The sequence below is a fragment of the Mesoplodon mirus genome, assembly GCF_964341445.2.
Source record: "Mesoplodon mirus genome assembly, chromosome: 14".
NCBI classification, from domain to species: domain Eukaryota; kingdom Metazoa; phylum Chordata; class Mammalia; order Artiodactyla; family Ziphiidae; genus Mesoplodon; species Mesoplodon mirus.
The window spans coordinates 53,655,969-53,668,853 of record NC_138990.1 but is presented as its reverse complement, the minus strand read 5'-3'; the positions used below and the strand labels follow the sequence as shown (position 1 = coordinate 53,668,853).

At 43.3% G+C, this 12,885-nt stretch overlaps 1 protein-coding gene across 3 annotated transcripts in view; it reads right to left on the bottom strand.

Annotated features, from left to right (window-relative positions):
* Positions 1-12,885, bottom strand: part of CRIM1 (cysteine rich transmembrane BMP regulator 1) — a 209,741-nt gene that overhangs the window by 29,339 nt on the left and 167,517 nt on the right. For all 3 annotated transcript variants that reach the window (XM_082641894.1, XM_082641895.1, XM_082641896.1), the window contains 2 exons: positions 12,159-12,374; positions 7,291-7,512 (listed from right to left, as the gene is read on the bottom strand). In XM_082641894.1, coding sequence (XP_082498020.1) covers positions 7,291-7,512; positions 12,159-12,374 — 438 coding nt within the window. The remainder of the gene's footprint in view (positions 1-7,290; positions 7,513-12,158; positions 12,375-12,885) is intronic.

Below are 12,885 nucleotides of genomic sequence, written 5' to 3'. Positions count from 1 at the left end.
GCTGTCAGGAACACTCCACCAGCAGCCTCCGGGTGGGTCTGCAGACTGACTTCGGGTCTGATCGCATTTTGTCGCTGAAATGTAATCCTGCTACAGAGGGTCGTTCCTCCCTCATTAGAGGGTACACAGTCAGGGCTGGCCTCCTGGGCAGAAATAAGAGGCAAAAGGCACCTGCTAATAATCTCTGGAAACACCAGTGCCAGCCTCCCTTCTGTGCAGCAGACGTCTTTAAAACAAGAACATGGGGCCGGAGCCCAGATAAAGAAATGCCACTCAGAGGTTTCCCCCAAGTTAACTAGAACAACTTGAATTTCTGTTTACACAGCCAAAGGCCTGGAAAGGATACTGAAGCGAGAAGAGAAAGCTGCTTAGGGGATAAGCAAGATGAGATGTTTCCTACGGTGGAGGGCAGGACCTAATAAACAAACTGAAATCACACCCTGTTTATTTTCGTTGGGACAACTTTAGACCAGTTCCAAAGTTAGTACAGTGCCTGACAACCAGAACGCCGTCCGTCTTACACTCTCTAAACATTACACAGAAGAGCATCCTGCTTCCCTTCCCGTTTGTTTAGAATCACTCGGCACTAACTGTGACCACTGGGGCTGTGGAGCAGGGGCCCCGGGAACCGAGAGCTCTGAAGGATGTGCAGGAAGCACCCCGGGGCTCCTTCCGACAAGAACACTCCCCGATTATAAATGCCACAACCTCTGTTTCCAGGAATCATAGCGGATCCCGTGCAATGAGTCCTTGGACTCCTCAAGTGAGACTAGCCTCTCAACGCAAACAGAAAAATAAAAGAGCTCCATTCTCTCTCCCGCGAGACATCCAGAGGTATGGGAGGACAGTGAAGTGCTGAGGTCTGGGGCCAGGCACTGCCACAACCCAGCTGCACTACAACCCCTTAGATAGCATGCTGCTTCCACCGGGGTCACAATAAGGGTGACTGAAGTTGACATGCGCTATTTATTTAAGCAAAGAGTGTGCAGGATGAGGTACACCACACCAAAGTGTTTTCTCAGATATTCTCGTCCTTCAAAAACTTATCATTGGGATGCAATATCCAGGCCTTTCTCTTGCAGAAGGGCGGATGCCATATTTAAAGTGAGATACCAGAGTCCACGTGACACCTGTTACCCATGTCAGGTGCACCCTGTGTTAGGAGAGCTGTAACTCTGAGCCAATATAGTCATATCCTGCTCACTGTTTACCAAGTGCTTTCATATATGTATATTATGTCGCTTAATTTTCATAGCACTTTAGTGAAGCACAGGATGATATTATTATTCCCATCTTATAGATGAGGAAACTGAGCTACAGTTACGTCCTACCACTGAGACCTACAGCTAGAATGTGCCAGAAATGGGGTCAAAGTACGTTCTCTTTCCAATACACAGAAGTTTTTAATTTTAAGAAAACACACTGGAGAAACAGCTGTGCAAAGTGTTCCAATGATGATGCCAGTATCATAACATTATGGCTTAAAAATGTACAACGTTTAGTTCTGTGGGTTGTATATCTTAGAGATGCTGAATTAAATATTTACTGTTTGATTCCTGGGCTGAGTTAAATATACAATAATCAACAGATGTTCCAAAGAGATACTATTTGTATTTATCTCTAAGAAAAGATACCTACGGGACTTCCCTGGTGGTCCAGTGGGTAAGACTTCGAGCTCCCAATGCAGGAGGCCTGGGTTCCATCCCTGGTCAGGGAACTAGATCCCACATGCATGCCGCAACTAAGAGTTTGCATGCCACAACTAAGAAGTCCACACATCACAACTAAGAGTCCGCATGCCACAACTAAGAAGTCCACACGTCACAACTAAGAGGCCTGCATGCCGCAACTAAGAGTCTGCATGCCACAACCTAGACCCAGCGCAGCCAAAATAAATAAATAATTAAATAAATGTTGAAAACAACGAAACAAAAAAAACTCTGTAATGACCTACAGAGGAAAAAAATCTAAAACACCGTGGATATATGTATACATATAACTGATTCACTGTGCTATACAGCAGAAACTAACACAACATTATAAATCAACTATATTCCAATAAAAATTTTAAAAAGATACCTAAACAAATAAACATAAATCTAAGCAAAAAATGAATGCGGTATGATAGACTGACTTGATATACAGCGTAGGCATGGTCCCTACCAAGAAGAAACATTATTAACCGTTTGCTAGTTAAAGATCACTATGGAGAGGAAACAGAATTACACCATCATGACTGAGTGCCAAGCCAGCTGGACTCCACCTGAAAGCTCTAACTCAAATATTAATATAAGACATATAAAAATATTAAAAAATAGCTAATCTCTCATCAGATGTACAACCTACAAGAAAATCATTTTTTCATGTACCATCTATAATAGAACTTGTTTTCAGAGATCCTTAAAGATATGAGATACTTAAAGACACTTAAAAGATACTAGATGGGCTTCCCTGGTGGCGCAGTGGTTAAGAGTCCGCCTGCCGATGCAGGGGACACAGGTTCGTGCCCCAGTCCGGGAAGATCCCACACGCCGCAGAGTGGCTGGGCCCGTGAGCCATGGCCGCTGAGCCTGCGCGTCCGGAGCCTGTGCTCCGCAACGGGAGAGGCCACAACAGTGAGAGGCCCGCGTACCAAAAAAAAAAAAAAAAAAAAGATACTAGATGACTTGAAGACACGTAATCAGAGTATCATAACTTTGTTCACGTCAAATTACGAAATAAATATGCGTGTGTATATATACATACACACACACATAACACAAACAACTATCATCCCAAGATAACTAACCTTCAACAAAAACTTAAATGAGAAAGATGCACTGACTCAGGGATTTCCAGCCAAAAAATATCTAAATATCTGATACATAAATATCTCTAAATATATGACCTCAAATATTTTCTAAAATAACACATGGTTACAAATAAGTAAAAATGCTTGCCAAATGGTAAGTTTCAAAACAACATTCTATGCACTGAGTCATACTTATGACTTGGCCAACACAAGAGTTGCTTATGCAACTCTTCATCGGGGGGACACCTGAGCATCTACATTTCCAAAGTCAACAAGTATGATGTAGCAGCAATATGAGCTTGAACACCTCATACATTAAATTAAGAAAGATCTTTATGATCAAGGTAGTGCCTTTCTTTATATTTTCGTAAGAGATAATATAAATTTTATATTACATAATATAAATACAATAGTTATGAACATAACATTCAGGAATGAGTGCACCCCTGGCCATGATGCAGATCTGCTGGGATAACCTTGCTAGACAGAAGTTGCTAGAGTCTGGCCCTTCGCAGAAGCATCACCCACACAAACATCAGAGCAAGGGTGATGTGTCAGGACAAGCATCCCCTCAGGCACAGGAAGTGCCGATGCTGTAAGGGTTTTGGGCTTAATTGTTTGCTGCCCTTTAGGAGTGATGGAATAAAGATCTCACTGAAGCACCGAAATAATTTTTTGCTCCAGAAAGGTTAGAAAGGCATGCAGCATGCAGTCAGTGATAAGGCTATCAAGGCTATCTTGCATGGTGAAGTCTGTCATGGCGAAGGCATCTGTTGTTTACAAGGAACCACATATCAAATCTGCTATCACACATTAGATTTCCCACCAGGCCTTTTATCCTCCCCCCGCCCCCGCCCCGATCTACATTCAAGTCATCTCTTGATTCTTGTTCCCCTTTCTTTAAGCCATCATTACTCAAAAAGCCTATGAAAATAAAATCTAAGTTTGTGTGTATTTGTGTAGGAAGCTGGAATATAAAAAAATTAGGGAATCAGAAGATGTTCCATTAAAATGATTGGGTAATTACTACTTAGTTTCCTTCTAGGACAAGGATGAATTCCCTAATGATGGGTATTATAAGTAATTAGACAAAGCTGTTCACTTTTCAAAATTAATCATCAATCCTATTAATTACATCTGTATTACACATTCTATTAAATTAGCACACAGAATATGAGGCCTTCACACACCAGAAGAGAAGCATTATCACTGCACTTTAGTGACTTGATAATTTATCTGAAAGGAACACAAACATTCGTAATTACACTACTTTTAGTAGGATCACCCTCTTCAATTCTCTTGTGGGAAGAAAAAAGGCTACTTTACAAGGTGAAAGCAAGCACACTTTTCTTCAGGGGTTTTAACACTAAAAAAGAAGCCAGATTAAAGGCAGGTTTTGAGGTTTTCAGAGATCCATATTTGACTGATTAGGGAGAACATTCTCCCAGGGAGGAGACCTGCAGCCATGGTGAGGTCAGCACTGTAGGCTTGGAGGAGGCACATGTGACCCCGGGAACAGATTATCCGGGTTAATAAGGAGCTGGGTTCAAACTGAGAAAGCCTAAAACAGGGGACAATGAAAGCACTGGTCCTCGATGCCTGCTGAGAAGCAACTGGGGGCTTTATGACATGCAGAATGACTGCCTTCCTACCTTCTTCCTTTGCTAGACGATCTGGATGGGGAGGCAGGCTCTGCCACTGGGGCATCGCCAGTAACTGCCTGCAGGTGTACTAGTGCTGCCCAGGCTTGGTGCCCTCACAGAGGGACCACACTGACGGGAAGCTGACAAGAGAATAAGCCTGGAGAGGCCAAGGGAGCAAACTGGAGGGTCAGAAAATCCCCATATCACAGTCATGAACTGAACTTGACTTCATATGCTTGGACATAACCTGGTCCTTGCTACTTGTAGAAAAGTATGATGCATACAGAGGCTCCTAATGACTATTTCAGTATGAAAACATGTATGAAGCACTAAGATGAATGCAAGGACAACAGCACACAGCATCACGCTTCAAATGTTAAGACTCCCCAATACGTTCCCCAGGAGATACGTCATAGGTTTATACAGTACAGTTATACCTGCGTCAAGGGGAGGGGGTAGTAGTTGTGGAGGGAGATGTAACAGAAATAAAATTTCCACTCTATCATTATGAGCTCATATGAACCACAATTTAGTGAAAGTACTTACAATCTAACTTGAAATCAAAGTCACAAATTGGGGCCAAATTGGTGTTTTCTTCCCCACACTAAAGATGAATGTGTGGTCTAAATCAGGGGTTCCCAGCCCCTGGGCTGCGACCGCTACCAGTCTGAGGCCCGTTAGGAACCAGGCCGCACAGCAGCAGGTGAGCGGCGGGTGAGTGAGTGAAGCTTCATCTGCCCGTCGCTCCCCATCGCTTGCACTACCAGCCTGAACCAACACTACACCCTCCATGGAAAAACTCTCTTCCACGAAACCGGTTCCTGGTGCCCAAAAGGTTGGGGACTGCTGGTCTAAATAATGCAGGAATTGGAATAGGAAAACATACAGGCAAAAGAAAAAAAAAAAAAAAGACAACACAGAATACTATGATATGCAGGTTTCTTTCCATAAGTTTGGTTTTGCTAAACTGGTTTTGTGAGAAAGAGAAGTGATTTACTGTTATCACGTGGAAACAAATTTACTAGTTGAGTAATTTACTAATCACATATTTACCAATTAAGTAGCAAAACACAACAGGAACTTTTTTTATCTAAAAAAAATTAAATTTGAGGGTTTTCAACACACAAGAAATTCACTGCTGGGTTTTTCCTCTGAAGGTAACAGAATTCTCAGGCCTCCTGGTCCCTAGTTTCCAACTGTGATCCAAGTGCCCCTGGTTGATTTATAAACTGTTTCCTTTAGGACTGAAGTTTTGGTATTTAAATACAGTGGTCCTGGCTGGACATTTCCCCCTCCCTCCACCAACACCCTGGTCTGAAATAGTGGCCTGGTTACACCTTTCATTCAGGTCTCACCAAGGGCTGTGCCACTTTCCAGATGACTGTTGGTCAGCTCTCTGAGAAGACACGTAGAAGTAAGTTGGGTGGATGCCTTGATACATTTTTGGCTCCATTTCAGAGCTACGAAGATTACGGGTATTACAGCAGACCCAACGCTCCAGTCACTAAGAGGTGCAGCAACCGTATGTCCCGATTTACTAGGGACACTCCTGGCCTACAGCCCAGGTCCCAACATAATTATTAACAGTCCCCACTTCACTCACAAAAGCATGGTTTAAAGAATAAATTGGATGGACAGCCACCCTATTCGAAGTAGAGAATCCATCTTTCACACATAATTTTTAATATTCCCTGACCATTACATTGAGAAACTCAAGCTCTGTACAATTCCTGAGACCAGAAATTATGCTTTAAAAATCTTTCCGTCTCTTGTATACCAATGTGTAGAATAAGTCTTCAGAGGAAGTGGCCCCATAGAGTGGCCAGAGGAGCTGTCCTGATAAGCTTGAATGGTGGCTGATGTGCACCTGAGCGCCATTTATCAACTCATCTATGGGGATTGTTACAAAGCCCTGTGGCCGGAGGATTTCTCCTCCTCCTCAGGCATCACCCCAAATATATGCACTGACTTGCATCTACGAAGCATGCAAAAATCTTCAACAATACATTGCATGATGCCTGTCATTAATACAGCTTGACTAATTTTTCACCTGCTAACTCTGATTACAGGTTCACAACTGGACTGAGATATGTCATTGTCTTTCACTTGACTTTATGAGCTTTACTTGAGACAAAAGCAATCAGAGAGAGTGAGAGCCTTGGGAGCAGGGACTGTGCCTGTATTAGAGCTGCCAGCTGTCTGAGCCTCGCCTTCTGGACTCCAGAACGGCATCTGGCTTGTGTCCATAGGACCAGTTTTGGTATAGACGCCAGGGGCTGATATACATATGTCCTCTGCTCACAAGATGTATCCCCGTGGGTCACATGAAGGAGAGGGCTCTGTCAGTTACTCAGGCCTCACTCTGTGTCCCTAAGCCCTCCACACGGACAACCACATGGTTTAAATAGAATCAATTAAGTGTTAGCAGACAGAGGAGTAATTGGGGGATTAAATTAGTATCTGGTATTTAGCTGATCTCAAAGCAGTGGCAAGCTTAGGCACTAAGTGTACTCTGATATGGGACATGGTGTTTCTCTGTGGGCAAAAGGACCACGGTCAGTAACAGGGTGAAGGAAGAGTTCCAATACTGAAAATTCTGAAATGGCAAAGGAGTCCAAGAGAGACAGCGCTATAGCATCACGACATCCTCAGAGAGCATTTCTTATTCTTAATATGCTTTATCTCGGGAACACATCCTCCATGTCTTTCCTCCGCCTGATGTGACTACATTGATTCTATGTGGCACGTCAACCAGAAAAACAGATTTCAAAATTATTAACTGATCTAGGCAAATGGCTGTCAATGTAGATTGAGTGGCCACTGGGAGAAAGGAAGGATTTTTTTTCTTGGTCTTACCTATGCAGTAGGGACAACACTGGCCTTTTCTCAACACAGGTCTTTCACAGGATACTGAAGGGCAAGACTCAGAGTAACAGCTAATTACGCTATCCATGCACACGCAGCTGGTACACACATCCGGCTTCCAGGACTCCGCTGCCAGGAATATATCCCCTTCATCATTTTTGCAGTAACTAGGCACGCTGTCATTATGGGATGAGGAAGGCTGGAGAGGTTCATCTGGAAAAAGGAACAGAAGGTCAGCAGAAAAGAAGATGCTGCAGGCCACCCACTGTGCAACACGGCGAGTTTCACTCTGTCCCACACAAAGCACGCTTGGTCACCAGGGCTTTGTGGGCCTCCTTAAAATGGACTCAGTAATGACACAGCACATCTGACTCGGACAGGGTCTGGAGTTTTAAAACAAAAACAACAAAGACCACAAAAGATCTGTTGCAGAGATTCTGTTAGTTGCTTGCACGATATCCACTCTACCTTTCTTCCTTAACGAACTCCTGATTTTAAGGTCGGCGGTGGGGTGGCTGAGGACCTGGATCACAAGGGGGATATGTCACGTGGGACCACTGCTCCCTCCTTTTCTAGTCTTCGGCACAGCTGGGGGTGGCCATGTCACCTGGCTGTGGCTAACGGATTCACTGGCTCATCAGGGATTTCTGGGAAAGCCTTCACTTTCTTAACAGAAGGGCAGATGTGAAGCTACCCACATGCGTCCACATTCTTCCTGCCTTGAATATGAGTGTGTCGTCTGTAGCTATAATACCCTTACCATACCTGTAAGAGAGAGGCCTTGATATCACCAAGACACTAAATCAATGGGATCAACATCTGTCTCCAAGCTTCTCATAATGTATGGAAAAGAAACCTCTGTTTAAAAACTGTAGCTGGGTTTTCTCTTACTTGCAGCTGCACGCAGTCCTAACCAATTAATACCCAAACAGATTTTCAAACTGTATGTAACACTTCAATGTTCAGGCATTCACATTAATGGCTGAAAGATGATGGGAAATGTAAATCACTCCTGAGGATGCAGCTACAGAGAAATCATCTGCAAGACTTGTGTGTTTTTGCTACATAAATACAGACCAGAGGGTCTCCAGATCTAGTAACAACTTGAAACAGAAAAGAACGTCACCAGAAAACCCAGATATCTCTTTGGGTCTTGCCATTCACTGAACTGACTTGAGAGCTGTAAGCTCAAGCAGAAAGCTGCCTGGGATATAACAAAGGAAAGTGTAATACTAGTTAGTGAGGTTTCCTAGTTTAGAAATGTCACAATTGCACTGACAAGAGAGCACTTCCAACCACCTTTGCACTTGAGTCTAGAAAAAGCCACGATGGTCCCACCCAGCAAACCTCTAAGAGAATCCCATTTTCTCAAAGGATACAGGGTCAGAAGAATTATCATCTGTTCTCATAGTCGACATCATGAAGTCTGCTCTTTCATATACACGTAGTTATCACAACGATGCAGGAGCTCTAAGTGTCCCATTTTCCTCCCATCCACCTCCTGAATACGCCCTACAGCCAGCAAGTTTGATTTGACAAGAAGAGTCTCTTTGAGAAGCGGGGCAATTGCTTTATTTTGGGCTCTGAACCCAAAGCGTGTAACTGTATCTCCTACTGCCAGTCCTGAAGGCAGCGACAGTGAAAGAACAGCCAATTGTTCCATTGTTCCAAATGTGCTTCAGGTCCAATTTTAAGTAAGTTTCCATAGATCACATGCATATGAGTTAAAGCTGGTAAAATGGGATTACTTTCTCAGGCATCTTTTCTGAATCATCCATGTCTAGGGATAATTTCTTTTTAAGAGATTGACTGATGTTAACTTTTGATTTGGCTGGAAATCAGGGCAACTCACACTAGTCTACATGAGGCTCTGCAAATTGCCACGAGGTTTCTGTGTGTTATGACAGCTTAGCTCTTGCAAGCAACACCCAACCTGGTGTCTGAAAACTGAGAAGAGGAAGCAGGGACGGCAGCGATGGAAGCATGAAATAGTAGCTGAAATGAACATCCTAGAGTCTGGAGGGGACCCCAGGAGACATGGGAATGAGCCAGCAGAGCTGGAGTGAGAGCTGCAGCTGAGATGCAGCGTCTGCAGGTCTTTAGCCCCCAGGGCAAGAGACTTCTGAGCCCTGACTGAAGATATCATTTGGGAATCTTGCCCAGGCTATCCTCCTTCTTTGGGCCTTTCTTTCCATTTTTAGGAAAAAATGAGACCCCTTCTTTACACTCTGATTCTAAATATTAACTCACTTATTTTGTTTTTACCAGTTCTTTCACTGGCGTTCATTCATTCTTTTTATTTCTATACCAGAGAAATAAAAGAAGAAAAGAGGGATCTCTCTTCTGTGCTATGCTTCTTTCCAACTTTAAAAAATCAAAAATGAAAGAGAATTTTAGAAGTGTGAAAAAAGAAAGAAGTGCTTTTCTATTCTCTGCCTTTCTCACCTTGGTGAAGTATCATCACCTACAGGGATGCTCAGTCTTTCTTCATGAGCCCACTTCCGTTTCTAGACCTTGCTCTAAACCAGGCCAGAGGAGAGGGGGAGTTAAGGACAGAGGGAACGACAAGGCATCCCAGGAGATACAATCACCATGAGGGATGCAACTCTTCTAGTTGTACATATGTATCATTTTGGGACAACTTTAGGATGCAAGTATCCTAAGATTAGAGATGGTATTTTTCTAGATGTGAAATACTCCACTTATCAATGCTGTTGTCGAAATTTACTGCAATGTAAAGAAATCAGTGTTTTGAATTTTAAGACTTTTTATCTTTTTATTGCTGCAACACAACTATGAATGGAATGCTCAGAAAGATCAGTGATGGGGTAGGTGACTGATTTTAAAATACAAGAGCATTGTAGATACAAACTTATTCACAGATTTAAGTGTAACCTTCAGAATACTGATCTAGGAAACAAAGTCCTGACATTTAAGATGAAGGCTATCACTGAAGTATCTCTCAAGTTATATGTAAAGTAAGGAAGAGTCACCTAGGCATACGTTTATAAAGGAGAAGCCAAAGCCAGGCACACATGGGGTGCTTGTTCCTGTTTCTAGACGGGAGGTCTCTGCTCTGCTAGAATCGGCAGGGCCTCTGCTCATGCGCACTGGCCTTGAGACCTGGCTCTAAGAAATCAGTCCTTGGCACACACAGGAGTCCCATTTCCAGGGAGCTCTTGTTCTTTGCCTGGGCTGAACCTCTGAGTCCAGTCAGGTGTCCCACCAATAAATCTGGGCCAACCCCTATATTTGTCCTCAGATCCTCGGACAAGTGGGAACAGAGGTACTTCCCACTTTAGTTAAAGCGTCCTGGGTTACATGTGCTCTTAATGCTTTCCTTTCCAGGCACTCCTCTCACTCTGTCATGATTTACTTAAAGGTGGAGTACTGGATTGTTCAGCTCTTCTTTTGGATTACTGCTCCATAGGATAGGAGTTGTGGCTGTTCTCATCAACCCCGGGATCCCCATGGCTCAATTCAGGCATTCCATAAGCACTTGTAAAATGAATATATAAACGGATATAAATTCATGATCACCAGTGAAGAGACCACTCAGAGTAGTTTCCACCAGGAGGATGGGAATAATCATGGTCATATATTAACAGAGAAATATTAGGGTTTGTGTCTAAGTAAAAGAGTGATGATAAAAATATACGAGGGACTAGGGTACATCCTAACAACATAATACATCTGAACTATTTCTTATACTAGAAAAGATGCTGCACTAATTAAGCTTTTCAGATTAACATGGTTGAAAATTACGCCAAAGATTCTGTACTAAGATGATAACACCTCAGCAGCAGGGCATGATGACAACAGCAAATAATGTTGCTATCCCTACAATTCCTCTGATGCAATTAAAAAATATCATCAGTGTGAACCCAGGAAGAATTCTGGACATCAACTACGCTGGTTATATAATGACAGAATAATAGATGCTAGCTGGCTGACTAGATAATCCAATGTAAGAAAAGTAATAAAATACAAGGGCTTATGTTTTACTGAGCAGAAATGCTCTAAGAACATACATTTAGAAGATAAATGATTATTGATTTAAGTTGAAAAGATAAAAGACTGAGCAACAACAAAACTAGTGTGCTGTCAGCTTGGTAATTATACATATACAAATTAAGTCATACATTCTAGTGTTAATTAGAATTGCTACTTTCGTTGCATAATCAGCAACTTATGTTTAAAAGTCTGACAAAATTTCATTATATTTGTTTCATGACCATAAATTCACCTGCTAAGGCCAGATTATCTGAGAACTAAAAAAAAAAAAGAAAACAATAGTACTCTTTGTACATATGCAGTGCTGGTCACTTAGTACTTTTGGATCTTAACTTAATCACCACAGATTTGAGAAGGTGGGCATTATGCATCTTTTAGCGATTCCTCTGTTTAACATTCTCAAAGTATCTTCACCATCCTTATATATTTCAAAGAATTATATTTACATTATTTATCAATAACTGCTCTTCACATTTTGTAAAGACAAAGATGACTTTTCACATTAGCAAAATCATCTGGAATAATCTGGTACAGCAGGACTGCCTCCTGAGTCTGAGATGTAGGGTTAAGAAAAAAAGGGTAGAAAGAAACAATTTTTTTTTTGCTGTTGTTGTTCAAAGTCACCTCAGGTGCAAGGCATATTGATTGCACAAATATGTGGTCGATAGAAAAGAATGAATTTAGAAAGCTGCCTGCCAGATGTTCCTGCCTGGGTTACTGGTGATTGGGTCTGGCACACTCTCACGTGGGGCTCAACCCAGCCCACCGGTCCTGCAGAATGACAACGCCCAGGCTGCAGCCCCTCCCCACCGGCCCAGTGCATCCCGAGGCGCAGTGCCGGTTACCTGGACACTGTGGGCAACAGGAGTCCTGGGTGCGCGTGGGGTTCTGGCAGAGCAGCGGGGGACACACCTCTGTCTCACACAGCACCCGCCCACTGTGGCAGGTGCACTGAGTACAGGTGTCAATGTGCCACGTTTCTCCTTCCACAAAGTACTCTCCCCCAGGGGCATGGCAAATGGAGGGGGTGCTGAGCTCCGGCTTCTGCACCACAAAGTCATCTGGGGAACGACACAAAATCCAAACACAAGAAATTATTCATCTCAGTCTTACCAGCTCGGGAAGAACCTGGTGCTGTGGGCTTTAAGGGACAGAGAAGATGAATTGGCTGTTTCCCTCAAGAACACAGGGAAGAAAACATTCCATGCACAGAAATATAAGGCAACAGCAGAAGAGCTAGTTTCAGGCAGTGAGGTTCAAGTGGTTCCAGTTTGTCAACAGTAACGAGAGGCTCCAACAAGATAATTAAATTACAGGGGGCTTCCCTGGTGGCACAGTGGTTGAGAGTCCGCCTGCCGATGCAGGGGACACGGGTTCGTGCCCCGGTCCGGGAAGATCCCACATGCCACGGAGTGGCTGGGCCCGTGAGCCATGGCCGCTGAGCCTGCGCGTCCGGAGCCTGTGCTCTGCAACGGGAGAGGCCACAACAGTGAGAGGCCCGCATACGGCAAAAAAAAAAAAAAAAAAAAAAAAAAAAAAAAAAATTTACAGGGACTCCTACTGTTGAAGAGA